This window comes from Pituophis catenifer, unplaced genomic scaffold, assembly GCF_029215685.1.
Source record: "Pituophis catenifer annectens isolate HBS135680 unplaced genomic scaffold, rPitCat1.0.hap2 SCAF_1, whole genome shotgun sequence".
NCBI lineage: Eukaryota > Metazoa > Chordata > Lepidosauria > Squamata > Colubridae > Pituophis > Pituophis catenifer.
In genome coordinates this window covers 218400954-218419788 of record NW_027256881.1, presented here as the reverse complement: position 1 = coordinate 218419788, position 18835 = coordinate 218400954, and the positions used below count along the sequence as shown (strand labels likewise).

Sequence of the window (18835 nt, the reverse complement as noted above, 5' to 3'; positions counted from 1 at the left end):
CATTGTGCAAGCAAGGCATCACTTTTGCTTTAAACAAGAATGTTTAAAGATGAGAGGAGATTAATGCCTCTTTCATTTATGAAAAAAAAATTAACTGTGACCACATTTTTCTTTGTATGTTTAATGTAGGGTCGAAAGAGGGGAGGCAGAAATAATTTTTTAGGATGGTACTGTATTCCCCGTCAATGGATATAAAACTTATGGCTGAAAAAAAAGCCTGATATTAGAAAAGAAGTTACAAAATAAAGTGTCTTACTTAACTTGGCATTGGTTGGGAGTTATTAGATGTAGTGCTTTTCTACATGTGTTCCTCAAGTGCACTGATATACAAATGTCTTAAAGTAGTTTCTTTCTTTCCTACTGTAATTGTTCTTTGCTGAGCTTGACTCAACTCTTTCTTCTCTTATAATGAGGAGCTTTCTTTGCTTTTCCAGCTCCATTCTCTCTTGCTTGGCATGAGGAAAAAAAAATGGAACCGTAGCCAGATCCCCCCCCCCAAAGCCTTTTCTGTTTGATCCTACCCCTTAATTCTTCCTTCTCCATTTATCAGCACTCTGTTACAGCTATCCTGCGATCCAGAAAAAAGAAATAGGCACCTAATCAAAGACTTAAGAGCTTGGCTGTTATTTTTGATTTGACTGATTTAGTTCTCCTTTGTCAAACTGAATCTCAATACCTTGCATTCTTTCCCTCTCTGCTCTTAGCTGCATGATGATCCTCCATCATTTGCGTCTGACTTCCTCCACCTTTGGATCAGTTGTGAAATTCAATTTTTTTTACTACCGGTTCTGTGGGCATGGCTTGGTGGACGTGGCTTGGTGGGCGTGGCAGGGAAAGGATACTGCAAAATCTCCATTCCCACCCCACTCCAGGGGAAGGATACTGCAAAATTCTCATTCCCTCCCAACTCCTGGGGGGAAGGATATTGCAAAATCCCCATTCCCACCCCACTCTGGGGCCGACCAGAGGTGGTATTTGCTGGTTCTCTGAACTACTCAAAATTTCCGCTACCAGTTCTCCAGAACCTGTCAGAACCTGTTGGATTTCACCCCTGCTTTGGATTGATGGTTGTTCTCTCCTTCAGGATCTCAGCTATGATGATAATATTCCAACCACCACCATTTTCTATTGGGTTTCTTTTGACCTTTCGATGCTTTGGAAATCTTCAGCCTCTTCTCCAAGGGATATGCATCTTGTCTAGTGTCATCTCAAGCCATTTTCATAAATAGCAGTAGCAGCAAGCAACAGCACCTAGTATTAGTAGTCCCAATAATTATAGGAACACACAAAAAAGCAATGGCAGAAACCAAGGCATCCCTAACTTCTTGGGAAGAACTCGTGGCATACAAAGGCCAATCCCAGCTGAAGAACTGCCAATTATGATTTCCCATTTTTTTGTATATATAAAGCAATAGATAGCAAATGCTGACTCTGTAAGGAAGCTAAATAAACAGTGGACCACCTAGTTAGCTGATGCAAGATCACCCAGACTGACTACAAACAATGTCATAATAAAGTAGCAACAGTGGTGAATTGAAAGAGCTGCAAAAATACCATTTCCCTCCAAGCAAACATTGGTGGGACCACAAAATAGACAAAGTGCTATGTTTCCCCAAAATACAACCTACTCCGAAAGTAAGTCCTAGCTTAATTTTTACATGTGTGCCCAATATAAGCCCTACCCCCAAAATAAGCCCTAATTAAGACCCACCCACTCCAGGATGCACGGGTAAAAATTAAGCTAGGGTGGGGTTGGGGGGTGGAGCTGTCCTATTACTTACCTTTGGACAGTTGCAGCCAGGCCTCACACACCCTAACACCTGCCTTGCTGGCCTATTTTTTCTGCAGCTAGCAAGGCTTTCCTGAAGGCCTCTATAGCCAATAACAGAGCTCCGGATCAATCCAATGCTCTGTTATTGGCTGCAGAGGCCTTCAGGAAAGCATTGCCGACCGAAGAAGTTCCTGAAAGCCTCTGACTGTGAAAAGGAGGCCGGGAGGTGATGTGCGCAAGTGAGGGGAGTCAGTGGACGACATCCCCACCCCAAAAATAAGACCTGGTGCCTTTTTGGTGGCAAAAAAATTATAAGAAAGGGTCTTATTTTTGGAGAAATGCAGTAATAGAAAATTTGGATGCTAAAGTGCTCTGGGATTTTAGAATCCAAACAGGCAAACAGACACCTGCCAGGTCTAGATTCATTCTGAGAATGAGATGGGCAGTATCCAAATTTGATACATAAATAAATAACAACTCAGGCTTAACAACTGTTGATAAGACAAAAAAACTATGAATACGGACAATGCACTGCCTGGAAACAGAAAAGAAAGAATTGGACAAAATCACAAAATAAAAAGATATGCAAACAGATGTAGAATAACCATGCCTAAAAAAAAAACAAATATACTACCAATAGGTGCCTTGGGCGCAATCCCAAAATACCAGGCGTACCACTTAAATAGCATTGGCACTGATAAAATCACATTGTTGTATCTATAAAAATAAAAACAGCTTGTATCTTGCAATGATACCTTTAATATTCAATATCATCTGATTATCTCAGATCCTTAGGAAAGACTTGATAGAAAAAAAAAAGCCAAACATCTGGATGACTATGTGACCAACCAGGGGTGAAATGCTCCCTGTTTGGATCGGATCGCCCGATCCAGTAGCGATGGTGGTGGGTGGTTCAGAGAACCGGTAGCAAAAAATCCCTGCTTCCCCCCCTCCCCAAAGTAAAAAAATCAGAGGCTGTTTTTTTCCTTTTAAAAGCATTTTTTCTACAACCTCTTCGGCCGAAAAAAATGCTTTTAAAAGTAAAAAAAAAGCCTCTGATGATCGCATGGCTCAGCTGGGATCGTCAGAGGCTTCTAAAAGCATTTTTTCTACAAACTCTTCAGCCGAAGAGGTTGTAGAAAAAAAATGCCTTTAAAAGCCTCTGACGATCCCAGCTGAGTTGCCTGATCGTCAGAAGCTTCTAAAACCTTTTTCTGCAACCTCTTAAGGTTGTAGAAAAAATGCTTTCAAAAGTAAAAAAAAAAAAAGTTGGCCACGCTCACCCAGTCACATTACCCACCAAGTCACGCCCACAGAACCGGTAGTAACAAATTTTAGATTTCACCTCTGTGACCAACCATAATTAGAGGTAGTATATTTGTCTGATCAGATGAAATTTCATTTTTTGATGTTATTTTGTTTTACTTTTTATTTGAATATAGCTTGCCCAGAGCCATTTTGAAGCTGGGTAGTCTCTAAATCTAATAAATATATAAATAAATGCTGGTGCATTCAACCTGACCTGTGAAATCAAGGATTTCCAATCTTTTCTGGAGGCACATTTCCATTTTTGCCTAAGTAAAGCTTTATAATACTAATTATTTTTGTTTTGTTTTTTTATTTTCTTGCAACTGGAGAGCAAATGACAAGAGAGATAAGTTTTTATCAATAGTTTTTTTGTTTACACATTATAGTTTTTATTGCTATTAAACATTAATGGAAAAACCAAGATTTGGAACTAGTAATCAACACTCATTGCTCCTTTATAGCATGGTGTGTGATAAAAGACTCTACATTTGAATTATGAGTTACTGGAAGCAAGGGACCAAATCAGTTGACTCTGCAGTAATTATTGATGAGTGGAATTGAAAATCTTCATACTTAGGATATTTATGACTTAGTTGCATAACCTTTGGAATCACATCTTCAATACACTACCTTTGCAGTGATCATCATCCAAATAAATGTTGGTCTTGCAGATGTAATTCTGAGGTGAAGGACAGGTGATCAATATCTGTGTAACATCCTATTCCAAAAGTAATTACTAATTTTAAAAGGTCATAGGATACTATTACATAGTCTATAATGCTGGTTCCAATCTCTGCTCAAAATATATTCCTCAGACTTTTCACTTCTCATCCTTCATTAAGAATAGTAGGATCCAAGTTGTTCACCTTCTAAGTTAAGTAATACTTCTCATAAATTTTAGACACTCATTTCCATCTCTTTCAGGGACTAGCCTGTTTCATCTTACACACAACTCTGCATCATTCCATTTCAATCAAATATTTAAGTCCTCAATTGTAATCACAATCACTATTGTCTCTCTGTCTCCCTCTCTCCTTCCCCCTCCCCCCTCTCCAATTTGTTCCAAAGATCTCAATTTTGAGAAATTGAGATACACTAAAACTGCAATGGCGCTAAAAGGGGCATAAACATTGCAAAAATGAATGGCTTGGTAGCTGTAGGTCCAGGCCCAATGATGACATAGTGAAATCCAACTGAATCCAATCCTTTATTTGTCTATACCTAATGGACAGAATCTTGGCAGATTAAAGCTACAACCTTCTAACCTAATAGATATATCCTGAGAGATTCTAGAATGTGGATACCCTGAACTTCTTCCTTCCTCCCACAACTGCTCATAAGATACTGCAGAAGATTAGCAGCCTATCAGCAGAGCCATTTCTATGGAAAAATCTGGCATAGTATGTACAGTATATTAACTATTATTTTACGTATTAAACATATATTGTTGACTACCAACAACATGTCATGCACACTGAAATATGTAGCTGCAGTAAGGATACAGAGGCTGCTCAAGTTCTTTAAACTCTTTTCTGAAAAAGATATTTCAGAGCAGATGGATGTTTTTATCAGTGAGTTGGCACTCAGAGGGACGAACTATTACTGTGTAGTTTTTCCATGAGGATCTGCAGGGACATCTCAAGGAATCCCACATATGAGCCCTCGGATAAACTGCTGCTTCCACAGATTTTTGGAAGTCAGCGTATTACTAGCCAATATGGTAGGAAAATAGAAAAGGGGAAAAAAATAATGCTAACCTAAGATGTTCTTTTGTACTTTCTCTGCCAATTCTCATTTCATTTGATGAAAAAGAATTTGCTACAGACGTTTTTTTTCAAAAAGGGAGAGCATTTTGGAGAAATTCTCTTAGGTGAAATACGGCATTCTTCCATTTAGTTATGAGATGGTAAAATGACCTATAAGAGTGTTCTTTGGTTAAACAGAAATCAAAAGGGGGGGGGGGGAGGGAAGGTTAATTAAACCCTCTGGGTAAGCATCAAAAAGAAAATCTCCCCACTGTTTTATTTCAGTTGCAGTGTTATCATTCCTTCCTTGAGAAATTGCTGGAAAATTTCTCTTTGCCCAGGAGAAAACTGGAAAAATCTTCCAACCAATTCCTTTGCTTATAAATCTCCCATCCACTTCTTAAAATCTCACCAGTCATGTTTGGTGTTTCAAGTACAGAAAATTGAAGATGTTGGTGGTAGACAAATGAGATTTTTTCCCCAATTCTTGCTCAAGGCTCGATATATGTTCCGAATTTTGTTCTCCTGATGTTTCTCCGAGAAGCTGTAATATTCCCAATCCTGCTGAAAGTGGTTTTACATTTCTTCACATTCGAAGAATCTCAAAAGTACAGGGAAAGTGTATTAATCTAATCAAGAGGTCTGTGCTTATTTATATGGAACACATGATATCTCCATACAGAAAGAACAATCACAATCATAAAATAAAAATAAAAATGTCTTCTTTGCCAAAACATGACATGTTAGAAACACGCAATGCAACAGGCAACACCATAAAATAAGTTGAAAGCTTAACCCCAAGACAATAATCAAATGAGTAGAATATAGTATGTATTATAGATGGGAAGATTAATCTGAGAGGGATCTCATGTAGTCACTGGAGCTGCTTCACCCAGATAAGATGCTGGCTTGAGGCAAAACCAAATAAAAATATTTCACTTTGGAAACATGTAGTATGTCAGGGTTCAGAATGCTTAGTTTGGGGAAAGGCTAGGCATTTTGGATCAGATTTTGGTTTATCTAATCTGCTCATGATGAGAATTAGATTTCCCTTGCGTGACATCTACTGCCAAAAATGGATGCTCCGAATTTCTAGCACCAAGGAATTAATGTGCCAATCTGCACAATCAAATCCCAGAGATAAATACAAATGTTTCTCTTTCAATATTTTCAAGCTCTGTGATGTTGCCAGCTTCCCTCTAGGTGTGCATGTGTGGTTGAGTGTCTGTGGATCAGTGGGTGATGGGGAAAAATGTATGACACTGACATTTTTAAAACTATATTAATTATAAAAACCTTTGAACATGTTGTAGAAAACATCCCTGGCATAAAATTGATCTAGAGTAATATTATTTTTTTCTTTCAGCTGATTACAGGGAACACAAATGAGAGGGGGGGAAAGAATGTACTTACATCTATCTATCAAAGGAAGAGGCTGTGCACTCAAATTCTGGGGGTTACACCTTTTCAGAACTAAGAATGGAAATTATGTTCTCATCTTTTTTATTGTGAACTTTGCTCTGAAGCTGAATGTGCCAAAAATGAGTAATGCAAGGAACTATTTCTCACAAGATTACTTCTCCTCAGCTATGAGATTTAAAGGAAAGAGATAAAAGAAAACAAAATTGCTGCTTTATGCTGAATGTGTATCTGTATATATTTATACACACATAGACACACACACACATACACACACACACACAGAGTTAGCAGTGTTGTCTTTTTTTTCAAACCAATGATCCATAGCTCTTCTTTTTTGTTTACTGAGGCAAGGGACTTATTAGTCTTTTTGTTCAATGTGGACAATACACATGTCCTTTCAAGGTGCTCTGTAGGATATAATTTGTTTCTACATCTTTCCTGTGGCTGCAATAAATACAGCACTAAACTTCATGGAAGCTAGTGAGATAAACTAAATTAGAATACAGGGAATCCTCGACTTACAACCATTAGTTTAGTGACTGTTCAAAGTTACAACGGCACTAAAAAAAACAGGAATTTATGACTGTTTTGCACATTTAATGGTTGTGGCAGCAGCTTCATGGTCATGTGATCAAAATTTGGACACATGGCAACTGGCATGTATTTATGACGGTTTCAGTGTCCCGGGGTCATGTGATCACCTTTTGCGATCTCCTGATATGCAAAAGCAACAGGGCAGCTGTGTAATGTGTATTAACTGAACAATGGCACTCTAATTCATTTAACAGCTGTGGCAAGAAAGGTTATGAAATAGGGCAAAATTCACTTAACAACTTGCTTAGTAATGGGAATTTTGGGCTCAATTGTGGTTGTAAATCGAGGACTATCTGAACCAGAATAAGGAATAAGAACACAGATAGTAAGAGCTGGAACAGAGACACAGAGAAACAAACTGAAAACTAAAATAAGTCACAATGGGACAAACTCTCTCCAGACAGTATCATGAAGCAGTACCATTGGAACCAACAACATAACCTGAAGGGCATTGTTAGAAAATCCTGGTATAATTCCTGTACATTCAAGGTATACTCACAATGTTTTAGGCATGCTGTGGTTCCAAGAACTTGATGAGACAATAGAGTCAAATTGAAATTAACGAATTTATTTTTATGTTAAGAATGACAGAGCTTGATTCAAAATCATTTAATGGAGATATTAAACCTACACTACACAGGCATTAGGTCATTCAAACAGCCATGTGTTGAGAACCAATCAATATGAGCAAATGTTGAATTCATACAAGTTTAAGAGTATATAATAATGCCATTTTAACTTTAGAGAAGCATGAGGAAGAAATGTAAATAGTGTACACCAATAAATACTGCATTGTGTAAATGTAGGCATTTCATCAGTTTCATCAGACTTGTAAAGAAATGAAAATTGTTTATACAATGTTTATTAGAGACCTTATTTCAAAATTGTAAAATTTACTGACCTGTGTTTACAGGTCATACAAATCTATATCGAAGGAGGCAGGTTTTTATACATATTTGGTGGTGCTCTAAAAATCTTACTTTATCTGGGATATTCCTCAGGAAAAAGGTTTACTTGCCACTGGTTTTATTTAATTGTATAAAAACTGTGTGAAACAATAGCATACTAAATGTGTATTAGTAAGAGTAGAGTGGCTATTAACAACTAAATTGCAGAAGATAATTGACTTCTATTGATTTCTTCACAGAAAAAATTGTATTAAAATAACTGGTTTATTATGATACATTAGTTCAGTTTTGGCTATGATTTCTGTAGGGATAATTTGATTATATGTTAAACATTGGGCCTCATTTATAACTTAGCCGACAGCTAGATTCCCTTATGCTACTTTTTTGCAATCAAACTTCATATTGTTATGTCTTTCTCCTATAAAGGTAAGAAAAATTGTGCTGATTTAATTAGCATATGCTGTGTATCTTGATTGTGTGTCTTGATTTTGTGTTATCAATGTTACGCTACTGTAACAGGTATTTAAAAAAAGATGTCTCAATGAATAATGAACATTTTATAGTTAAGAGACTTTTTTAGGAATGTAGAAATATCCTAGGCCATAGTGACTGTACTGTTCACAGAAGATATTAGTTAAAATCCATGCTTTCTCTAGTTTTTCCCCCTAGGCAGAATTCAAAATAATGTTAATGATTTCCATGTCACATTGGTCTTTCAGACAAGATTATTTGAAAGAATCTTGTCCCTATCCTCAGTTTTAATACCACTTAAAGAGAATTTCTGCTGGTCCAGTCAGCCCACTGGATAATCCATATCCAAGTTGACTTGATGCCAGACTTTGCCAAAGGTGGTCATAACTGATCAGTAAAGCAATTTCTAACTTAAAAGCTGTTTGGCCCATATGCGGAATTTCCATTTTCTGACACTAATTTCAGACAACTAATTGTATTGCTGTTATCCATTTTTATTCTAAGTTTTGTTATTTTATTGTATTTTTCTTATTTTATCCACATTGAGAACTATCTGGAGGTCTAGATTAGGATGAGGAGGGGGTCTAGCTGCCTTCAGCTCTCCTTGCAGCTACAACCTAATCAGGATAAAATCCTGTTCTAGAGCATTTGGATGCAAATCAGAATCAATACAGGACTACATCAATGAAAAACCTGGCCTCATATGAGGGAACTTCTTTTGTTCATAGCCTTCTCTCTGCCTTGCTTTAGAAAGCTATACAAAATTCTTGTTTAAATAACAGAACAACAGAGTTGGAAGGGACCTTGGAGGTCTTCTAGTCCAACCCCTTGCTTAGGCAGGAAACCCTATATCATTTCATGAGAAATGGTTGTCCAATCTCTTCTTTAAAACCTCCAGTGATGGAGCCCCCACAACTTCTGAAGGCAAGTTGTTGCACTGATAAACTGTTCTAATTGTCAGGAAATTTCTCCTTATTTCTAGATTTGTTGTCTTCCTTGATTAGTTTCCATCTATGCTTCTTATCCTGCCTTCAGGTACTTTGTACAATAGGTTGACCCCCTCTTTTTTGTGGCAGCCCCTCAAATATTGGAACACTGCTACAGTGTCATCCCTAGTCCTGTCAATATTTGATTACACTTTGTTTCTTTTTATGCTAGCAAATTACTGTTATATTCCTTCTTCTTTTACTTGTTTCTGATTTTTTTTTTAGAATTCGCTAGTTAGGACAACATCTCCCCTTTAAGCCTTTTCCTTCATTTTTTTCCTGAACCACCAAACAGTAATACATTTGTATTATCTTGTACTGCATGTGCTGTATTTTCTGTGCTTTATAAATACTGAGTGATTATGGTGTCTATTAGCTGTTGCTATTATTCATCTGGAGTCAATTACTATGTACAAACACCACTTCTAAAATTGAGCACAAATAAACTAAACGAGCAAATATAATAAAACAATATAAACACAATAAAAAGATGTAAAAACAGCTGTACATTTCAGTAGAACCAAGGCAGCATTAAAAAGGACCATTAAGTAGACAGACTGCCAGAAAAACTCTGCCAGATACCAACACTCCACCATCAACATTACAAACAGTTGCGCTTCCCTGAGGAGAGAATTTTATGTGTCTTCTCTCCAGATATCACTAAGGTAGCTAATATGTTTCAGTCCACATTTTTCACTCATCACTCAAACAGATGAATGAGGGCAGATGAAAAACAAGGAAAGAAAGGGCAGAAACAAAATTAACCCAGTTTCTCACAGTTATGACAAAACATGGAACATGCATCTCTGAGTTGTCAAATCAATAGAATAAACAGAAAAGAAGTTTTATTTGGAGAATTTTTTTTTTAATTCAGCCCAAGAGAATGGCAGAAGGCAATTAGGTAAAGGATCTTGGGACTCTGTCCATCTGCAGGATAATTCTCCAAATTTGGTAGGATGGGAAGGCAACACAACACATACTAAAAATGAGCCAGATCTGGCCAGGAGAGGAAAAAAAAAACCCTAGCACATCCTTATGGGAGAGGCAATCTGGGCCAATGCCTGCCTGCCTGCCTGCCTTCCTTCCTTCCTTCCTTCCTTCCTTCCTTCCTTCCTTCCTTCCTTCCTTCCTTCCTTCCTTCTTTCTTTCTTTCTTTCTTTCTTTCTTTCTTTCTTTCTTTCTTTCTTTCTTTCTTTCTTTCTTGTCATGTTTCAAATAATTGCTATTAACCAAGATTTAGAAAGAATTCCAGAGGCAATGTTCTGCAATATGTGTTTCATTTTTTTACTTTCTTCTGATATTGTATGTTTTTTTTTTTCTACAGAAGTATCTTGAAAATTAATTCTATTTTTTTTTTAGATACAATTGTGCAAGGGAGCATGCTTATGATGTGCTTGGATTATTAATATACATCTATCACTCTCATTCTAAAATCAACGGCTTCCATGAGTTTTCACTATAAAAAAAGTCTGGATAAATCCAAACCTAGTCCCTCTAATTAGAGAGGTATAGAATGAGACCTCTCTGCTTTCATGGTGAGATCAGTACACTTGTCCACATGCAATTGGTGCATCTTATTCTTGGTGTGTTTGGTGACACACGCATTCAGTTGAAATATGGGATACGCAAAAAGGTTCCATTTTCCTTGTTTCATTTCTGAATGAACATTCATGCTGTTACTCTCCCTGAAAGCATCACTACATCAGTAGTGCAGAGGACTTTTCTGAGTCAGTTTCTGAACCTCCAGCCATTAGTTTGGGACAATAAGCATGAACCCATTTCCACTCCATCCAATCTTTAACAGCCTTTAGATACTGAGAAAGGGACACAACTGCATGTCCTGCTATGCCAGAGATGGCAGCTCATACAGATAATCCCTTGCCAATGAATACTCTCCCTGATGATTATGGAGGGAAGGGCTAAGCCACACCACAGAGCACTCAAAGATTCATCCTCTCCCTCTCCACAACTACTGACCAAAGCCAGCCAGTAGTAGAACAACTGCAACACAGAATCACCCTCCTCATTCCTTTCAGTTGGCTCAGAAGGATTCCCTTGTTGACGGTACTAAATGCAGACAAGGGAGCCCACAGGACCACGAGAGATACATTCCTCTCTTCTGGTCCCAACACTAACCTTTTATTCATTTTATGCACAATGGGAGATCCAGCTGCAAGGCTTTCATTGTGTAATGTTGATGACTTTTGCTTATTTTAAACTGTGCAGATATGATATTTAGAAGGCAATGCCCTTCCTTTTCTTCATATAACTTTCTATCATATGAATGAACCCATTCAGATGGAAAACATAGAGCTAAATCCAAGGATTTTATGGTTTTGTGTTATTATAAAGCACTTCTGTTTGTCTAAGTCATTATTTTATTTATTTTATTTTTCTTATGTCTTCCAACTTCTACATCCCTTTGTTCTACAAAATGTTTTTCTGTGGAAATATCCCCTAACCTTTGGAAAATTTGAAAATGAAAAAGGAAAATCAGAGTTCAAGACAAACTGAGCACAGAAGTTAGATGAGGGAAGATTACCACAGGATACACCTCATCTACACAAGATTTCAGATAAATCATCTGTTTGTCTGGAAATCTAGACTTTAATCCAATTACATTATGAGATTACATGATGGAAGTATTTTGCCCCCTGGAAGATTGTTATTCTGCTTCTTTATTACAGCAAAGTGTCTAATTTTTCAGCAAGCAACGTCTCACACAGTAATGCATTTTCATCTCTCTCTTTCTTTGTGTACACAGGTAGTCCTTGTTTAGCAACCACAACAGGGACCGGCAATTCAGTCGTTAAGAAGTGGTTGATAAATGAAACTGTGCTTAGGACCTATCTTCAGCTTTCCTTTGCTTTACAGTCTTGGATTGTTGTAAAATTAGTTTTTCATCACTGTCATAACACTAAACCACAAATGGACATTAAACATGGAAGTCCTAGGCGAGAACTATCTGGACTCTCCATTTCAAATGCAATATATCAGCTTTCAAAAGCCATGTTCTTGTAATTTACTGTATCTATAAAACGTCATTTTTTTCTTATTGGCTTTACCACTAACTATCCATTCTTAGGCAATTTCAATCAGGATAAAACTATAATATGTATGAATGCAAACATTTATTTACAAATACATTTACCTGAAACAGTACGTTAGATGTTGGTTTCACTCTTTGCTGGAATAGCACATTTAGTGTTTGGTTTTGTTGTTCCAGGTCAAAAACTCTTGTTTTCAACTTCAAACATTCCTCTCTCAAATCCTAGAACAAGAAAGAAAATGGCATAAGTAATAATAAGATAACAACATCTGACCCCCAAAATTATGACAATACTAGAATACGCTTGACATTTATATACTGTATATACATACATACGGTATATATATTTGTGTGTGTGTGTATACATCAGTGGTGGGTTTCAACATTTTTTACTACCAGTTCTGTGGGTGTGCTTGGTGGGCATGGCATGGCTGGCATGACAGGGGAAGGATACTGCAAAATCCCCATTCCCTCCCCACCCCACTAACCTGCTCTGGGAAGGAATCAAACTCCCCGCTCTTCATTTCCCCAAATAAAATATTGCTCATAAGAAAAGGCTCCCAGAAAAGCAAGGAAAAATCAAGCTGCTAACAAGGAACCTGCCCGATACTCATTCCACATTCCTGCCAGCTGCATAAAGGAAACTTTGTAAGAAAACAGCTAGTGCTTAGAGATAATAGAAAATGGAAGGCGGAAGTTCAGCTCCATTTACAAGCAAGCAGAAAACTCATTCAAGACAGGATATTTCACAATGGAAATTGCCCAAATCTTTTTAGAAACACAAAGCCCATGTTGCACAAACCTCAAAACTTCAAAAACATAGAACCATATAAGAATCCCTCCTCTTATCCAGTTTGTTGTTCGGCTGACCCAGAAACGAACTGCTGAATGTCACTTTGCTTCTGCAAGTAAAAACCTTCTTCCAGCAGCTGCTTCTTGGCTTGTCAATTTAAAGCGATGGCGTCTTTTTTTTTTCTTCCCTTTTTTGTCAAGTGAGCCCTGATTTTTTCCTTCTAGCAGATCAGTTGGAAGGCTTCTTAGCTTCTCAATTTAAAGTGACAGTGTCTTGTTTTTTTTTCTCTTCTTTGTCAAGTGAGCCCTGATTTTTTTTCCTTCTAGCTGATCAGCTGGGACTCGGGAGGCAGCGGGGACGAGGCCAGGCAGAGATGGTATTTACCGGTTCTCCAAACTACTCAAAATTTCCACTACCGGTTCGCAAGAACCGGGGAGAACCAGTAGCAACCTACCACTGGTATACATGTATATGTATATGTGTATATATGTATATGTGTATGTATGTGTGTATGTGTGTATATATGTGTATATATATACACACACATACACACACATATACACATACACACACAAACACACATATGTATGTATGTATGTATAGTTTCAGCAGTAGTATGTCTCAATAATGTTTAAAATGTAACTTTCTGAAACAGAGATAAAAGTTTTAAACTTGCACTTAAGGTGTTAATAGCTTTTCTTTACTCACTACTTTACTTACTTCTATCTTTGCTTACATCTTTCCTAAAACTAATCCCAGTTATTCAAGGATATTTTTGCCAGGTGAGTGTATAAAACTATTTTGATGATTTCTGCTATGTCTATATTCACAAGAATAAATACAATAAAATATAAATTATTATATGCTAAATTATTACTTCCCCATAAGGAACAATAATCTAGAAGTATTCTTATATAGTGCTGAGTGTTGGAGAAAGACAAGCAAAGTTAAGTTTATATTTCATCCCCAGTAAAAATGGAAAAAGCAAACCAACGGCAGGTGAAAAAAAGATAAAAGCTACACTGAGCAGAGGCAGCTATATGAGAATATTATACAGTTTCTCTTAACCTCTGCATTATAAATCAACCGGCACTGGCATATATCTATCCCTTCTCCATTGATGCCTCCCTGTGAAACTTTAAATCTTCAGTGAGGAATATTAGTTATCTTAATATTCCAATGAAATCTGAAAAATTATAGTCCACAAAAGCCAGCTATTGTGAAGATATACAAGCAAGTCAATGAATCATTCTCTCCCCCACCCCCCTCCATCCCTCACCCACCTCTGATGTGGGCCAGGACAATATAGGACACAGCCCATGGGAACAATTTATGTTTCCCATGGACGTGGGGTTCTTTTAATATATCTGGGAAACCTGTAGTGGGATGAGCTGGAGTAAGAGGGTTTTTGCTGAAATTACAATAACATTTTCCAACAAATAGTTCTGGTTAAATAGCACCAAAAATGAAGATTCAAATGCATATAGGAAAAATAGGACATTTGGAGTCACACAGCTCAGTAGTTATTCTTTCTATTCAGTTTACTTCTTTCTGAATTCTTTGAAGTGAATCTGAAGGATCTTTTTTATCATCTTTGGTAGACATGTAAGAAAGCTAAGAGTTATTAGGATCAAATAAATATTCTAATTAATTTAATCATAGAAATTAAAGCTTTTTGATAGGTGCTTGGTTCTTTCCAATCAGCATACACTGATTGGAAATCAATGATTTAACTTTCTGGTCATAGATATGATCGCTATATTCTATTTTCAAGAATGGGTATCTGTAAGCATGTAGATAATACTGTAGGTGTACAAGAAAAAGACTCAGCTAAAATGTAGGAGTGAATGGGAGAATTCCTGTATTTTTGTAAGTAAAATGGTATGTGTGTGTGTGAGAGAGAGAGACAAAGAAAGGGAGAGGGAGACACTGCTTACCACTCGGTGTTTGAATGGACATATTCACAGAATTGTCTTACCATAGTAGAGAAATGGCTTGCTATTGCTTCTTTTTTGGATATTTTTTCACTTCCCACTCTATTCCACAATCATGGGATTTACAGGTGGTCTCCTAACCAAAGGCCAACCTGATCCAACCGCTCGAGAGCCCCTATGCCCCGTTTGGACCTGGGAGGCCTCCTACACCAACCTGGAAGCCAACACGGGGCATGGGGGCACGGTGTGAGGCCCACGTGCCCCATTTTGGGCCTGGAAAGCCTCCTGCATCAACCTGAAAGCCAAAATGGGGGGCGGGGAGGCGTATGCGTTGGGGGCGGGCCGCATGCGCGGGGTGGGAGACACATGCACAGGGGGTGCTCGCATTGCATTTTGGGGTTGCACGTACATCAGTGGTGAAATCCAAATCTTTTTACTACCAGTTCTGTGGGTGTGGCTTGGTGAGCGTGGCAAGGGAAGAATACTGCAAAATCTCTATTCCCACCCCACTCCAGGGGAAGGATACTGCAAAATCCCCATTTCCACCCCACTCTGGGGCCAGCCAGAGGTGGTATTTGCCAGTATTCCAAACTGCTCAAAACTTCCGCTACCGGTTCTCCAGAACCTGTCAGAACCTGCTAGATTTCACCCCTGACATACGCGCCCACATGCTTTGGGCACTCATCACCAAAAAGGTTAGCCATCACTGATATATGGCATGTAAATGTCTTAAACTTGAGAACAGACACATTGCTTATCTTTCTATAGTTTATTTTTGGAAGCATGCATGATTGAAAAGAACAATGTTTAGCTCCGTCTGTGTGTGTTCATTAACAATATTAACAAGATATTGGAAGCACATAAAACAGTGGAAGCTACAGATTAGAATGTGGAAGAGTCTGAAATAACCCGAGTGTTTGTCTTCTCTTGTGCTGTGTCAAAGCCAGCATGATTGGGGGGGGGGGGGGAGAGGGGGGAGGGGGAATAACACAATTCTGTTAAGAGATAGCCAGAAAAAACATAGCTTAGCTTTAATTCAAAGTTAACATTGAATGAACTAAGAAATCATTTTGCCTGCACGCATTACGAGGGCAGTGCTTATTTAAAATACCCCTAAGGCTAACCAAGTTATATATTCTCTGCCTACTAAAGTGACAAGGAGGCAATGATATTTTATTTGAAGTGCAGCACAATTCTAAATCCTTTAATTCAGCAAATAGATGCTCTGGTAATAACTGCATCAACTCAGGCCTCACATGGAGAACTATTATAGGTATTCTGTTTAAGCAAGCAAAAGCGCTAATGCCACTTCTTAAGGAGTTTCTAACAAATAAGATACGAAGGAGCTAGCGGCAAAAATTAAGATTAAAAACCACAGACTTCAAAGGAATAAATGTTTTATGAGACCTGGGAATTCAGAGTAACTTAGATTGAGCAACAGTACCCATGTACCATTTCAAAAACCTAGATGTTGACCTCACTTGTTCCTAGATTTAAAGTTAAATTAAAATTTAACTGGCTAGATCAGTGTTTCTCAACTTTGGCAACTTTGAGATGTACAGGTAGTCCTCTATTTATGAGCACAATTGAGCCCAAAATTTCTGTTGCTAAGGGAGACATTTGTTAAGTGAATTTGTCCCATTTTACGACTTTTCTGGCTACAGTTGTTAAGTGAATCACTGTTGTTGTTAAGTTAGTAACATGATTGTTAAGTGAATCTGGTTTCCCCCATTGATTTTGCTTGTTAGAAGGTCGCAGAAGATGACCACATGACTCTAGTCATAAATACATGCCAGTTGCCAAGTGTACCACTGTTGACCATGGGGATGCCACAATGGCTGTAAGTGTGGGAAATGATCATAAATCACTTTTTTTCAGTGCCATTGTAACTTCGAATGAACACTAAACCAAATGTTGTAAATTGGGGATTATCTGTATAGACTTCAACACTTAGCACTGAACTATGTAAAATTAGAAATCTAGATGTCTTAAATCATACCAGAAGGGATGGATGGATGGATGGATGGATGGATGGATGGATGGATGGATTACACTTTTTTGTACAGTAAGAATAGTGTTTCTCCTCCATAAAAACCCCATGGGTCGGTTTGGCTAAGAGAAACTAGCCAAAATCTAGTTCAACACCAGAATCACTAAACCACATGGGCTCAAAAAATTGCATTGCTTGTAAATGTATGAATGAGGGGTCCTTGGTGCTCTCTGAGCTTGGCTGTTTTGTTGCAGATGATTCATTATCCAATGAATTCATTATTCCATTATTCATTTATGGAATTCATTCATTCCATTATTCATTGATGATGTTACCTATTTTGGATAATGAAAGGTCTGCAAGAAAATGACCAAGCTTAGAAGGAGCATCAAAGACCTCTCATTTCAACCCTGTGCTACATATATTCTTCTTTAAATCTATATATTTCCTTCTCAAAATTGAGTTCACTAAAGCAATGCCATGTCTTACAAAGAACAGTCATATCCAACGTGCCTATTTTAAACTATAAATTTAATCTCAAGCGTTCAATGACCTTGATAAATCTCTCAGCTTTTTGCTCTCTCAGTTGATAAGATCTCCTGGTTTTAAGAAAAACTTGCCACTTGCCTCTTGAAAATGCACCTTTGGGACAACCATGACCTGGATGACTGAGAATCTCCATAGACAATAATTTGATATAATTTTGGGCTATTTGTACTTCATTCCTTAAACCAATATTTGATTAAATTTAATTGATTTAAATAATAAAAACACTACCAAAATTATCCCTTAAAGGACCCTTGAAATTTCATGGTATGAAATTTCACATATGATCAGTGTTCCTGTATGGTATTATTCTTGGTGAGAGTTGTTCAGATTCCTTCTGTATTTATAAAGTCCCTCTGGGGTATCATCTCTTGGTGACATGACTTGTTCTGTCTTAGTGTAATGTAGTAGAAGACTTATCTGTTTACTGGATCTTACTTGGATTAGTATAGAAGTCATTTGTGATTGACCCCCAAAGCAGAATTTCCTATTTACTGTACAGTTTTGCCTTCTTGTCCTTTTGTATAAACGCTTTCAGTCCAGATAGCATTAAAAGGGCTGTAAGAGTTAACATTCATTAACATTTAGAATGCTTTGTGTTTCCCCTTCAAGATATTAAATTAGTTGGTGTTACTCAGCCAAGGCTGTGTATCTGTCAAATTTTGTCAATATCAAGCAAATCACTCCATTAAACACATTTTAATCTATTTTCTTGGTCCACTCACAGGGAGTCCTTAGAACCTGTGGCCCTTGCATCTTCTGATAATGTCAAAAAGAGCAGTTATTGGGGGGGAGAGAGAATTTAATCCTAAAGGTGGTATAATTATATTATGAGACTATTATCTCCCCTTACTTCACTGTTTTTTGTTTTGGTTTCTTTGTAGTTTTGAAAAAGGAAGGATGATGTTTTTTCAGTAAGATAATGTTATATTGAGAAGAATGCAAACACAAAGGCATCCTCATAGAAAGCGTTGTTACGTTGTAGAATGCTAATCTAATTCTTGTAGGCTCTTGAATTCAGGATTTGTACCAATTTGTACAATCCAATTTTTTTTTACTACTGGTTCTATGGGTGTGGCTTGGTGGGCGTGGCAGGGGAAGGATACTGCAAAATCCCCATTCCTTCCCTACTCTTGGGGGAAGGATATTGCAATATCTCCATTCCCATCTCACTCTGGGGCCAGCCAGAGGTGGTATTTGCTGGTTCTCCAAACTGCTCAAAATTTCCACTACCAGTTCTCCAGAACCCATCAGAACCTACTGGATTTCACCCCTGATTTGATAGATGTGATAAATAGAATATTATTTGTTTAATTAT

The 18835-nt window shown here is 37.6% G+C and overlaps 1 protein-coding gene across 1 annotated transcript in view; it reads right to left on the bottom strand.

The window, feature by feature from the left end:
- NCKAP5 (NCK associated protein 5) overlaps positions 1-18835 on the bottom strand; it is a 674947-nt gene that overhangs the window by 150799 nt on the left and 505313 nt on the right. Inside the window, exon 10 of the mRNA XM_070957028.1 lies at positions 12357-12476. Within this exon, the coding sequence (XP_070813129.1) occupies positions 12357-12476 (120 nt within the window). The remainder of the gene's footprint in view (positions 1-12356; positions 12477-18835) is intronic.